At 41.0% G+C, this 13,655-nt stretch overlaps 1 protein-coding gene across 1 annotated transcript in view; it reads left to right on the top strand.

Moving 5' to 3' along the window:
* SHOC1 (shortage in chiasmata 1) overlaps positions 1 to 13,655 on the top strand; it is a 129,302-nt gene that overhangs the window by 32,034 nt on the left and 83,613 nt on the right. The window contains exon 5 of the mRNA XM_043514997.1: positions 8,811 to 9,001. Coding sequence (XP_043370932.1) covers positions 8,811 to 9,001 — 191 coding nt within the window. The remainder of the gene's footprint in view (positions 1 to 8,810; positions 9,002 to 13,655) is intronic.

Raw genomic sequence — 13,655 nt, 5'->3', positions numbered from 1 at the left:
AGGCTGTTTCGGGAGGCACAGCCTTTCCTACCCCAGCCCTTCATACACTTTCGCAACCCTGATGTGGCCCTTGGGCCAAAAAGTTTTCCCACCCCTGGTCTAGATAATACTTAGTCCTGCCAAATGTGCAGGGGACTAGACTAGATGACCTCTCGGGGTCCCTTCCAGTCCTACTATTCTATGTTTCTGTGATTCAGATACACTCCTTGAGAAGCCTTCTTAATCATAACCAAACAGTTAAAAATTGTTTGTAAGATCCTAGAACGAGGAAACATCTGTATATTATCAGTTGTTTATTGCTATGGCATTCTCCATAATTGGGTGACAAGTTGATTGAGGATAACTATTCCTGCCTAAACTTCTGCAATTTGATAGGTGGTTCTTGTCTGCTCAAAAGTGAGCTAGGTGGAAACATAAATTAAGGAATGCATTTATTTATTGATATCCCATTTATCGGAAAGAAAATATGCCTAATCGGTATTGTTAAGATAGCTTATTGTCAGCTGGTTAAGAATTTTTATATAATTTTAACATCTGCACGAAGCAATGATAAAAGCTTCTCTGAGTCAACAGGTTTAAACTCTTTATCTTTTGACAGATATATATAATGTTAGGCACCAGGATAGATACAATTGCTTTGTAGAGGTTGACCTTATTTCCTTTGCCTCCTAGTTAATTTAAGAGAGAGTGCTGGCTTGCTGCTGACACCACTGCTGATAAGCCAACAATTTATTTAGAGATTCAAGTAAATTTAAGTTGAGACATACTATATCAAAAATGGGAAAGGGCCAGCTGAGGGTAACAAAAATAAGAGGTAGGGTGTGGGAGGAAGCTCCCTTCTGAGGGGATACTAAAAAGACTAACACCCAGATTTTTAAAGGTATTTTGGCATTGCTGTGCTCATCTTTACAGTGCCTAACTGATTTAGGAGCCTATGTTTCATTTTCAAAAGGGATTTAGGCACTCGAGTCTAAATCCCATTGACTGTCAATGGGATTTTGGCTTCTAAGTGCCTAAATCCCACTTCCAAATGATATTTAGGCTCCTAAATCAGCTACGCATTGCAACACTGAGCACAGCAATGCCCAATACCTTAAAAATCTGGGTCTAGGTGACTAAGTTGGCTACGTCCCTATTCCAAAAGTGTCTGAAGCACTTAGGACTCTAAAGTTTTATTGAAAGACATAGGATACTAAGTGTCTAAATCATCTTTGAAAGTGGGACGTAGCCATCTAAGTCACTTAGGTCTTGTAATGCTCAGCAGAGCAACATCTAAGTATCTTCAGAAATCCAGATCTAAGGGCCTGGGTCTCCCCTCACAGTAGGGAAAATCAGCTGTAACTAGCTTGAAGTCAGTGGAGTTAGTTTAGTGTAGGGATAGGCAACCTATGGCACATGTGCCAAAGTCGGTATGCGAGCTGATTTTCAGTGGCACTCACACTGCCTGGGTCTGCAATTTAATTTAATTTTAAATGAATCTTCTTAAACATTTTAAAAACCTTATTTACTGTACACACAACAATAGCTTAGTTATATATTATAGACTTATAGAAAGAGACCTTCTAAAAATGTTAAAATGTATTACTGGCACGCAAAATCTTAAATTAGACTGAATAAATGAAGACTCAGCACACCACTTCTGAAAGATTGCCAACCCCTGGTCTTGTGTATAACACTGTAAATGACATGAAAATCAGGCCCTAGAACTATTTTGTTTGAATAAAAAGTAAAGCAAGAGAAGAGATGATAAATATAAGTGCTATAGCAAAGGCCAGCTGTGCACTCCTATTTACCTTTCACTGTAATATTAGAACAAGTAATAAAGTCCAGCTTCCGGTCAGCGGCTGCTGGATCAGGCATTTGGTACACAACGTGAAAAAGGTACGAGGAGATATAGCTGCTGTGCTCCCACTACGTGAGAGTTTTCTGAAGTATTGTGTCTTTCTATAGGACCATGTGACTTCTGAGTCACAAACAACTCAACCTTCAACTTCTGGTAGCAACTAACTGACATATCGAGTTACCCCAGCCTTGATAGAGTTGTTGAAAATGGACCAGTCTCAGCAGAAGCTTGAGAACCATGTGACAGAGCAAATCTTTTTGGTGATAAAGCAAACCTCTAGTCTCATGAAGGCTGAAGAAATGAAAGCCATCTTTCATGGCTTTGGGTCTGCTATATACCTTCCACCTCCTTCCCCCATAGAGGAAGCTAGTGAATAACACCTGCAAAGTATCCAGCCTTTACAGCTCAGACAATTCAGAGATCATGAGCACCACAGAGAGCAGACTATTAAAAAAAATAAGGATGGTATAGCTTGGGGAAACTGGGGAGGCCCAAACTCTTCCGGGGTGATGTGACTGTACTGTTCTCTAATCAGGGCTGCAGCTATGCAGTTACAAGGAAAGTATGATGTTGAAGTGCCAATGCTACTAAGATGCTGAGAATTTGCAATTCCCACTAAAGTTAATGGGAACTGCTACTGTCCAGCAGCTCTGAAAATTTGGTAGTTTAGTTAGGTTCCAAAATAGAGATTTAGGTGCCTAATTTTAGACACTCTGATTTGAAAAGTTTAACCTGAAGTATTCAGTTATCCTTTTCAGTTTGGATTGTTGTATGTATTTCTAAAGAAAGTTGTATAGCATTTGAGAATGTACAGAGAAGAAAAGTAATTCTAGAATGAATAGTGATTAAAATGGTTCTGCTTTAGAATGAATACTTTCAGTTATAAGGCTAGTTTAACACAAAAAAGCAATGCAACCTGTATCCTGCCTCTTACCAAGACAAGAGAATCAGCTATAACCCATTGCTCATCTCTCCTTGCACAGTGAGTGATAATTCTTATGAGGTTTTAGTGATCCCATGCCCCTCACTTGGTAACATGTGCTGCAACCAGCCAAACCATTGTACAGACCAATAAACACAAATTGAAAAAAAAATAATCAGAAAAAAGCCCTCAAAGCACTTTTTATACAGAGGCAGGGCAGTTGAGGTAACAGCAGTGAGTGATTTAAGAATCAATTAGATGCTGTCTCAGGGGAAATTAAATATTAAGTAGGGAGATGCCTTATTAGACAAAATGGTCTTTACTTTTCACCAAAAATATTATGCACACTTGCTGTTTATACTTTTGCATTAATTCATTATTTGTGCAGCCCTGATAAAGTTGAGGAAATCAGTCCCTGTCTTCAATTTTGAAGTGTTTCTGACAGTTTCACTTCTTCAAATTTTTAATAAATCTTGATTTGGCCTATATAGCAATGGAAAGATTAATTGGCATCACAATTGTGAGTTATAATTAAGAACAGAGGATCAACTTGTAATATATGTGCTTTGCAATGTTGTTTAATGTAAATAACAAACAATGGTGACCTAAATCATTTTGATATTTTAAGAGAGCACCCTGTACAGAGCAAAAGATTGCATGCAGCAGTAACACCCAACATCCCCCACAGGAGGCTATTTAGGAAACTAAGTAGTCATGGTATGAGAGGTAAAGTGCTGTTGTGAATTAGAAACTGGCTAAGAGACAGAAAACAAGGACCAGGAATACATGGTGAATTTTCAACATGGCAAAAGTTAATGCTGAGTACCTAAAGGCTGTCCTAGAATTGGTGGTATTTCGTATGTTTGCTAATGATGTGGAGAAGTGAGTGAATAATGAGGTGAGTAAACTGGCAGATAACATCAAATTATTTCAGATTGTCAAACCTAAAGAATACTTGGAGGAAATTCCAGGGACCTCAAGAAAACTAGATGAATGGGCAGCACAATGTCAGATACAATTTAATGTTGACAAATGCAAAATAATGCACGTTATAAGAAATAATTGAAATTACCCATTCACATTACTGGGGTTCTTACCTGTAGCTACTCAGGAGAGAGACTTGGGCCTCAGTGTGAACAGCTCAGTGAAAATCTGTGCTCAGTGAGCTGCAGGAAGCAAATATTAGGATTAGTAAGGATTGGGATGGAAGCTAATACTCAGAAGTTCTGATGCCTTTATGTAAAATAAGTGGTAGACCTGCTCCTGGAATACAGTGTTTGATTCTGGGCTAGGCTAACATTAAAGAAGTGTAGCTCAGGAATTTAAGCAACAATATGCTTGTTTTACTGGACAGTTGTACTTGTTTTTTTTTAATCATAGTTCAGAACAGTAAATTGTCAAAGTATGCCACTGTAGATACTGATTTGTTCCCACTCACTCTAACCTAGAGAACAGTGATTAGATATTCTGCATCTTTACTTATAGTTGGATCACTGCCTATTATTAAGGTTGCCCATAAGGTTTCCATTATAAGACCCTGATATCAGTTGCTTATAACTTTGCCAAACTTTGGCCATTAGAGTTGAAATTTTCCTTGCTGGAAATCTGCCTCAGGAATCTTTTTATAAAGTTTCAATTAAAATTGTTCAGCCATTTCTGAGGACAAGGTTGGAAAAAGAAGTTGTTTTGCAATGTAAAAAACATTCAGGTGACCTTTTCTTTGAGAGTCTATAGTGCTTTGGCATGTGGTGGGGATATGCCTTTTACTGTTCGCAGGAATGTCTGCTTAAATTTGGAAAAGTTATAAGCATTTGAAAAATCTGTTTGCACATGTTTAATAGTCCGAGACGACTTTTAATTTAGTAGCTAAAATCTCTGAAGAGTCCATCCTCACTGAGCATGTTCCAGTCCCTCACAGCTCCTATTTGTGACTAAGGTCATGTCTACACTAGTGAGCTTACAGCAGCACAGTTGCACTGGTGCAGCTGTGCTGTTGTAAGATTGCATGTGTAGCTGCTCTATTCCGACGGGAGAGTGCTCTCCTGTTCATGTACTAAAACCACCTCCACAAGCGGTGGTAGCTATGTTGGCAGGAGAGGCTCTCTCCCCAGCATAGCGCTGTGCATACTACCACTTACGTGGCAAAAGTTATGTCACTCAGGGGTTTGGGGTTTTTTTTCACAGCCCTAAGCGACATAAATTTTGCCAACATAAGTGGTAGTGTAGACATGGCCTGAATCACATGCACCATTCTCACAGAATGACTGAGCATGCTACAGCCCAGCACAGCGGGGGTGAAGATGGACACTCTCTGTAACTGCTGCCCTCCCCTGCTCTGGGCCAAGAAGGGTTTGGGCACCAGAACAGAGAGCAGGGAGTCTCTCTCTCTCTCTCTCGTGCGAACAGTGGGCAAGAGGAAGATACCTGATGCAAATGCAGAGGGGACGAGATGGACTGGGAGGGGAGGGAAATGTGTAGATTGTGTCAAGTGGGGGGAGACTGGGACTGGGAAATAGTGGTGGGCAGAAGAGACAGATCTTACAAGGAACCAGAATGTGGAAAAAGAAGAGGGACTGGCTGGGCAAAGCAACTGGGACAAGGAGCCTGGGAGGGGATGGGAAAGCAATGGATATTGGATAAGGGGCCAGAGAGAGAGACTAGGTTGAGATTGAGAACTGGTGAGGGGAGGGACGTAACAGATCAGACAAGAAGACAAGAGGGAAGAAATGGGGCTGGCTGTGCAGGGAACTGGGACTGAGAATTTGTGGGGATAGACTGGGTGGAAGGTCTGGAGGAGGAAACTAGGACTGACTGGGCTAGGGGACTGAGACTTGAAGCCTGAACAGTAGAGACTGGGACTGGATCAGCAAGGAAAATGGAATTGGGAGGAGGAACCAAGGCTGGGGAAGAGACTACTTTGACAGGGACAGATTTCAGTGGGGCAGGAGTCAAGCTTGGGGAAAACAGGCAGAAGGTCTGTGTCCACAAGAGAACAGTCCCCTCCAGAGCCTGGAATGGAACTCAGGATTTCTTTTCCTCACCATTCCTTTGTTGCCAGTAAATATCTGCGAAACCCACTGTAAACCTCTGTGTCTCTTCATCCTCTAGTGCTGGTCTACAGAAGGATGGCAACCCACTACTGTTATCAGTTACTTTATTAGTTCAAGTGGCAGTGGTCTGTGCAGTGAATCTAAAAGTTCCAACCCTGCTGATGAACTGCAAGGGTGTCAATAGGGTGCCACATGATGGAAGTTTTTTCAGTTTGATTTTTAAAAAACCCTTGGAAATTACACCCAAAACCTATATTTAAACATTAGGTTTGCAAGGTCAAGCACTCAAAAGTTAGGAAATACCAGGTTTAAGGTTGCCTATACAATCTTAATTTGGCCCCCTTGTGCAGATGTATTGTCTTTTTAATTACATAATCCCATACTATTTTTCCTCAGAACCCCTACCCCATTGAGTGCACAGGATGGGTCTATTCTGGGAAGGAATCAGGATTATGTAGTGAAGGAGGATGTTGTCTATATAACCCTTGACTAATTTGTTGCCGAAGTTGGAAGGTGTGAATGAATGAGGGATGGGATTTCAGGAAGAGAAAGGACAGTGTCATGGTTAAGGTAGTTGAATGATATCCTGAGGAAATGGATTCTATTTCTGCCTTTGCCACCGAGTTCCTGTTTGATGCCAGGCAAGTCATTAAACTATACTTTTCATAGGTAGTTAACACTTCTGTTCCTTGTTTTCTGGGTGCCCAACTTGAGACCCTTAATCTGATCTGCAGGCTTACAGTTGCAAGTGAAGTGCAGGGGAAATGTGGTTTGAATATAGAAAGTGCTATGTAATGTTAAGTACTCTGCAAAATCATGTTCTAAGCATCTCAAATTGTGCACTCAAAATTATTATAAACTTTTGACCTTAATCTTAGCCCCTGCGCTGTAAAAAGGTGAAATACCACTCCCTCATCTCACAGGGATGTTCTGAAGATAAATTAACTAAAGTTTGTGAAGCTTTATAGAACTCAGATACTATAGCGATGAGCACCATAGAAGAACCCAAGAGGAAATGAATAATTCTGTATTCAGAGCAGGATTTGAATAGTGTACAGTATAAAAGGCTTAGGGCTGCCCATTGAACAATGAGGATAAAACAAAATATTAAACAGCTTTTCATGAATTGAGCACCGTCCATCCTGTGCACTGTATGAGGCAGCAGTACTGTGGGGAAAAATAATGTAATTAAAAACTGTGTAATTAAAAACTGTGTCGTAATGTATACATGGTGGGCATGAATTAAAGTTGTGCAGGCAACCTTAATTCTGGCATTTCCTAACTTTAGAATGCTTGATTTTTTCCACAGTAATGTTTTTTAACAAAGTTTTTTGTGTAATGTGTAGATATTACTGAGAACTGTAAGCTGTCCGTTTTCCCTAAGGTGAATTCTTTTTAATTTACAATAAAAGATCTTAAATTACTACATCCAGAGGCGAGGTTGCAATAGTGTAAATGAAATTGAATTATGCTTGCAATTTCAAATAGATAGTAAAATATTAAATTGTTAAGATACTTGTCTATCTTAGGAATTTCAAAGGCACCATATTTAAGTGCTGCATGAACTAAAATGTATTATGGATTCTGCTGATACTATTTGGGAAACTTGTAATTAATAATTAGTAAAGACATGCTGGAATGGGTTTAGAAGTATCAACAAATGAGAACAAAACACTTGAGTAAATATTTTTCATTTGTGACTAATTAAAAATTCTTTTTTGGGTAAAATTTTCAAAAATATCTGAGTTACTGTGGTGCCTAAGTCCCACTGACTTCCAATGAGACTTAGGCTCCTAATAGAATTTAAGATTTCCAATTTGTTTCATGTAGAATTTAATCTTGGCAAAAGCCCCTAATCATATTTGCATGTAAATTTAAGGTGAAATTGAGCACTTGGTGCAACTGCGCTGAGGTCCATGGTATTGCACCTGTTTACATTATGTCTGAACTTGGCCCTAGCATCATTGCATTGCCATTACTTGGGACAGCAAATTGCCTGGTTGTGTGTTAGTAATATGTGTTATTTTCTGTAGTATAGAAAATTCAAAGATATAAAAGTATATAGTAAAGATGTCTTCTTTCTAGCTTCTTTCTTATATTTCTAGCTAAATCTGAGGTACCATGCACTGAAATTCAGTGATATTGAGGTCTCGTGAACATTTCCATTCTTGAACCAAATTCAGACCTGTTGTAAGTACAGATAGATGTAACTCAGTTCAATGCACCGATTTATGGAATCCTAAAAAATGTAGGACTGGAAGGGACCTCAAGAGGTCATCCCCTTCACTGAGGCAGGGCCAAGTAAACCTAGACTATCCCTAACAGGTATTCCTTTAACCTGTTCTTAAAATCCTCCAGTGATGAGAATTCCACAACCTTCCTATTCCAGTATTTAACTACCCTTATAGTTAGAAAGCTTTTTCTACTATCTAACCTAAATCTCCCTTGCTGTTGACTAAGATGATTATTCCTTGTTCTACCTTCAGTGGACTTGGAGAACAATTGATCAACGTCCTCTTTATAACAGCCCTTAACATATTGGAAGATTGTTATCAGGTCCCCCTCAGTCTACTTTTTTCAAGACTACACATGCTCCATTATTTTAATCTCACAGGTCAGGTTTTCTAATCTTATCATTTTTGTTGCTGTCCTCTGGAATCCCTCCAGTTTGTCCACACCTTTCTTAAAACATGACACTCAGAACTGTACACAGTCACCAAGTCTGAATTTAGCCTTCCTGTATATATTTTTGGTCACATACCAGGCATAATTAGATTGTGTCTAATCATAATATAAGTACACTGTATCGTTGCCAGTCTTTGTCAGACAATCATTTTCAATGTTAAAAGGGGTAGGGTTATAAAAAGGTAAGTTATTGATAAATGGGTTTAATAGATTGAGGAATCATGACAATATGCAACAACTTTATATTACATAGAGTGTTCTTGCAAAGAGCATCAGAATCGTTGAAAAAAACTCACTTTCTGCATTTTAGGAAACCAATTTCATGCACGGAATTCCATATTAATAATGAACTAATAGACGTTGTTCCAAGTTCAAATCCCTACTCACAGACTGACACAGAAGAAGCCTATTTACTTATGAAGAATGACTACAAAGAAAAATTCACCCAAGTTATTTGTGTTAAGCCTGACTATGTCCCGGTACTTAAAGCACAAGATCAAGGTAACTATCCCTTACTTATAGTGATTAATTCATTCATAGTTTTTCATCTGTAGGTCACTGGTTTGAAAACAGATCAAGGCCCCAATTCTGCAAACACACATGCATTTACTTAACCTTACACATGGGTACTTCCTTTCACTCAAATATGCTTGCAGGATTAGAACAATCGTCTGCCATGACTGAAAGATAATACCACTGTTTATTGACCTGTATGGAAGGAGTTGGTAGTCACATTCTCAGCTCAATTCTTAATGAACTGATATCCACTTAACAGAAACCACTGTAAAGTTCACATGAATTGGCAGCCTCAGCAACCCAAGAACTGAATGGCCAATGGATAACAAACTACCTTACAATCTTAAGTGGTGGTCCCCAAATCAGGCAGAGACTCATGTTGGAATCAGGAAGCATGCAGTGACATTGTCTATCTTGTACTTGCTTGTTGGAGGGTTGATGATGTGCTCTGGGATAGCAGTACTCCAAAGTGTAACACCTCATGGCAAGATTCCAAGGGGCGATTTCCCTGGCAGCTACAGTTTAGGACCACTGGAGAGAGTCCAAAGGTTGCCTTGCCTATTGGCTATAATTTGGGGTAGTGTCATCCTCTGGTGGGAGTGATGGGGAGGTAGGAAACCCAGGCTCACACTACCCCACCAGGTTCTGATCCAGGGCCCTTCAAAGCAGTAGTCCTTGTACATGGACTACGGCCTGATATCCATAAGTGTGCTCCCGGGGTCACTTCCTACCCCTTGTTCCAGTCCCTCCAATGTCCCTACTGTGTTCACCTCTGATCCATGTCTTGAATCTCCTCTGGTGGCAATGGTGAGTCCTCATCTTCAGCTACCATAGTCAACAGGCTTCCAGTGGCTTGGCTATGATGCTCAATCCCGGTAGTAGCTTGGAGTCCTGGTGGCTTCTTGGTGGGAGGCTGCTTCAACGGACTGCTGTCCTCCACAGTCAGCTCAAACTGAGTTGCACTGCTCTCTTTTGAATGCTCCAGCCATTGGGAGCATGCCCAGCAGAGGCAAAATGGGGGTGGCTTCCTGTGTCCAGAAATTTCAGAGTAGCAGCCGTGTTAGTCTGTATTCGCAAAAAGAAAAGGAGTACTTGTGGCACCTTAGAGACTAACAAATTTATTAGAGCATAAGCTTTCGTGAGCTACAGCTCACTTCATCGGATGCATTTGGTGGAAAAAAAACAGAAAAGCTCCTTAACCCTTGTCTTGCAGAAGCGAGGTTGCCAGCCCTCCAAGATTGTCCTGGAGCCTCCAGGAATTAAAGATTAATCTTTAACTAAAATTATGTCTCATGATGAAACCTCCAGGAATACATCCAACCAAAATTGGCAACCCTAGGTTGACACACCATGTTGCAGTGCTCTTTGAATAAAAAGAAGACTGCTATTATGGCCCTAATCCAGCAAAGCATTTAAACACATGAGTAGCCCTTTTGAGTTCAGGACTACTCATGTGGTTAAAATTACTCATGTAATTAATGCTTTGCTGACTTGGGACTCCAGGCTGTCACCTTATTATCTGCATTAAAGTTACTTTTTAAAAAATAAACAATTTAGGCCAACCAGTCATTTAAAACATATTTATAGAGCACTCAAATGCAGTATTAAAATATTACCTGCATACTAATATAATACTGTGTACACACACCTCAAACTAAGGAGTATGATGTGTTTCAAGAATATGATTGCTCCGTTAATACCAGAATTCATTGTGCTAGGCCAGGGGCGGGCAAACTTTTTGGTCTGAGGCCCACATTGGGTTTCCGAAATTGTATGGAGGGCCAGGTAGGGGAGGCTGTGCCACCCCAAACAGCCAGATGTGGTCCGGCCACCACCCCCATCCAACCCCTCCCCCACTTCTTGCCCCCTGATGGCCCCACTGGGACTCCTGCCCCATCCACACACACACCCCCATTCCCTGTCCCCCGACAGCCCCCTGGGAACCCCTGCCCCATTCACCCCTCCCCGTCCCCTGATCACCACCGGGCCCCCCGCCGCTCCATCCAACTCCTCCTCTCATTCCTGACTTCCTCCCCGGACCCCTGACCCCATTCAACCCCCCTGCTCCCCGCCCTCTGACCACCCCAACTCCTATCCACACTCCCGCCCCCTGACCATCACCCCAAACTCCCCTGCCCTCTATCCATCCTCCCCGCCCCCTTACCGCACTGCCTGGAGCACCGGTGGCTGGTGGCGCTACAGCCGTGCTGCCCAGAGCACTGAGACAGGCAGCTGCGCCACCTGGCTGGAGCCAGCCATGCCACTGTGCAGCATAGAGCACTGGGCAGCTGTGCTGCCTGGCAAGAGCTCGCAGCCCCGCCGCCCAGAGCATTGCACCAGCGGCACAATGAGCTGAGGCTGTGGGGGAAGGGAGAACAGCACGGGGAGGGCAGGAGTGGGGGCTAGCCTCCTGGGCCAGGAGCTCAGGGACCGGCCAGAGGGGTCCCGTGGGCCAGATGTGGCCCATGGGCCGTAGTTTGCCCATCTCTGTGCTAGGCACTTTACAAACTGGGCAGTTCATTTTAGAGCAAGAGAAGCTTCTCACACAGCTGCTCAGCTGTTCTAGTCTGCCACAAGTAACTTCTGCTTTGGCAGAAGACATTCTTCTGTCCCTACAAGGTGGTCATTGACTGGGTCAGTAGTGACTAGCTGTAGAAATGGTGACCTTTTCCAAACACCTAACAGGACCCAAAGGATTATCATCAGCTTTCATCTGCAAACTCTTCCATCAATGGGCAAAACAAGTAGGAGTTTCTCCCAATTATCTCATGCCTCTGTTTTCCTCTCTTCTCAGTGGTAATCTCCTCTTTTTACCCTGATCCACCATCAGCCCCAAATTATCTTAACGTATGAAGCAGGAGCTCCCAATTTCTTCGGAAAAAATACTAAGATATATTTAACTACTATTGTATTCCTTCAATAAAAACAAAAAACAGCAAAAAAAATCCTTTATTCCATGGCCAAATTGGACTCAGGCAACATAACTTTGACTGATACTATGTAGCCATTATTACTTGTAGCCAAAGAGACCACCACCAACAAAAATCTGAAATACAAGACCCTGAACTGTCACAATATCTTGATAATAGTAGTATCATGCCCTTTTTAGTTGGACTAAGTTATCTGGACAATCCCTTGAAAAAAGCTCTTAAGGACTGATTCAAATGGAACAACCTGCCTTCTCAGTCCAGCTCTTTCATAGGGGATGAAAAAAATCCTTATACCAAAAGTATAGATGGGTTCTCAGTCCAGCAATCCAATTCTTCAAGCATTTTGATGTCCTGCAGTCAGTATGCGTTTTTCTAACATTGCAGAACAGAAGACAACACATTTCCTCCTTCAACAACTTAAGCAACAGATAAAGAAAATTTGCCATTAAGCATTTCCCTTTCTCCTGCTGTATCAGACCGAAGCATTCTAAGTGTTATACAAAAAAGTGGTATCTGACAGAAAAAAACAAAGATTTTCTCTTTTTTTCCTATCTTCCATGCCAGGGAATGTATATTAAAAATAAAGAAATAAATTTATTCAGACATCGGATCATAATCCCAGTATGACACTCAAAACATCATCCAGGTATTTTATTCATGTAGTGCCTGCAGTGATAGGTGGTTTCAGACCTTTTTGAGTTTATATAATATAAACAAGATTATATACAGAATATATTCCTTGATTTATTCAAGAAACGTCTCAACAGATCAAGAATACTACATTTCCTTTCCCAGCTATTAGCTTGTAATTAAAGGGAAAACTATATCTATTCATGTCCATGTCATCTGGCATATTATGTTTTGCTACAGTGTTGTCCAAATTGATGAGGTCTTGTTAGCTCAAATGAAGAAAGAGAGCATTTACATCTGCATTATTTGGATGACCTACTGTTGAAAATTTACTTAAAGGAACTTTCTTTCCACATAGTCCAGTAAATGTGCTAATGGGAATTCATAAACAGAAAAACCTCCTTGATATCATTTCCAGGTCTTGTCTAGCAGGGAGCTTACAATTAAAAACATCTCAACTGATAATTCTCTAATTATTTTAATTTCTAAAAATCCAGGACTTGATTCTCCACTCCACTTCCCCAGTTTTACATAAATGTAACTCCACCAAAACCAATCGTGTTTCAGCAATGTAAAACTGCTGTAACTGAATGGAGAATGAGGCCCTCAATTTTTAATCCCTCTAATGTTCTGTTCAGGCAGCTGCCTCCCAGTGTCTGCAGTTCAATTCTCATTGGTATTGTGCACACAGATATTCAGACAGAAATGTTTCCTCTGATATTCTTGTTAACTGCTGGAATTAGCCTACCTTGCTTGTCACCATGAAAGGTTTTCCTCCTTTCCCCCCCCTGCTGCTGGTGATGGCTTATCTTAAGTGATCACTCTCCTTACAGTGTGTATGATAAACCCATTGTTTCATGTTCTCTGTGTGTGTGTATATAAATCTCTCCTCTGCTTTTTCCACCAAATGCATCCGATGAAGTGAGCTGTAGCTCACGAAAGCTTATGCTCTAATAAATTTGTTAGTCTCTAAGGTGCCACGGGTACTCCTTTTCTTTTTACTTAAATTTTCTTCCTGAAATAATTGGGACTAACTTACTTAATTCTCTCATAGTGCCTGCTCCATAGCGATCAGCAAT

The sequence above is a fragment of the Dermochelys coriacea genome, chromosome 5 (assembly GCF_009764565.3).
Source record: "Dermochelys coriacea isolate rDerCor1 chromosome 5, rDerCor1.pri.v4, whole genome shotgun sequence".
NCBI classification, from domain to species: domain Eukaryota; kingdom Metazoa; phylum Chordata; order Testudines; family Dermochelyidae; genus Dermochelys; species Dermochelys coriacea.
The sequence above is the reverse complement of the archived record's forward strand: the minus strand, read 5'-3'. Positions and strand labels throughout refer to the sequence as shown.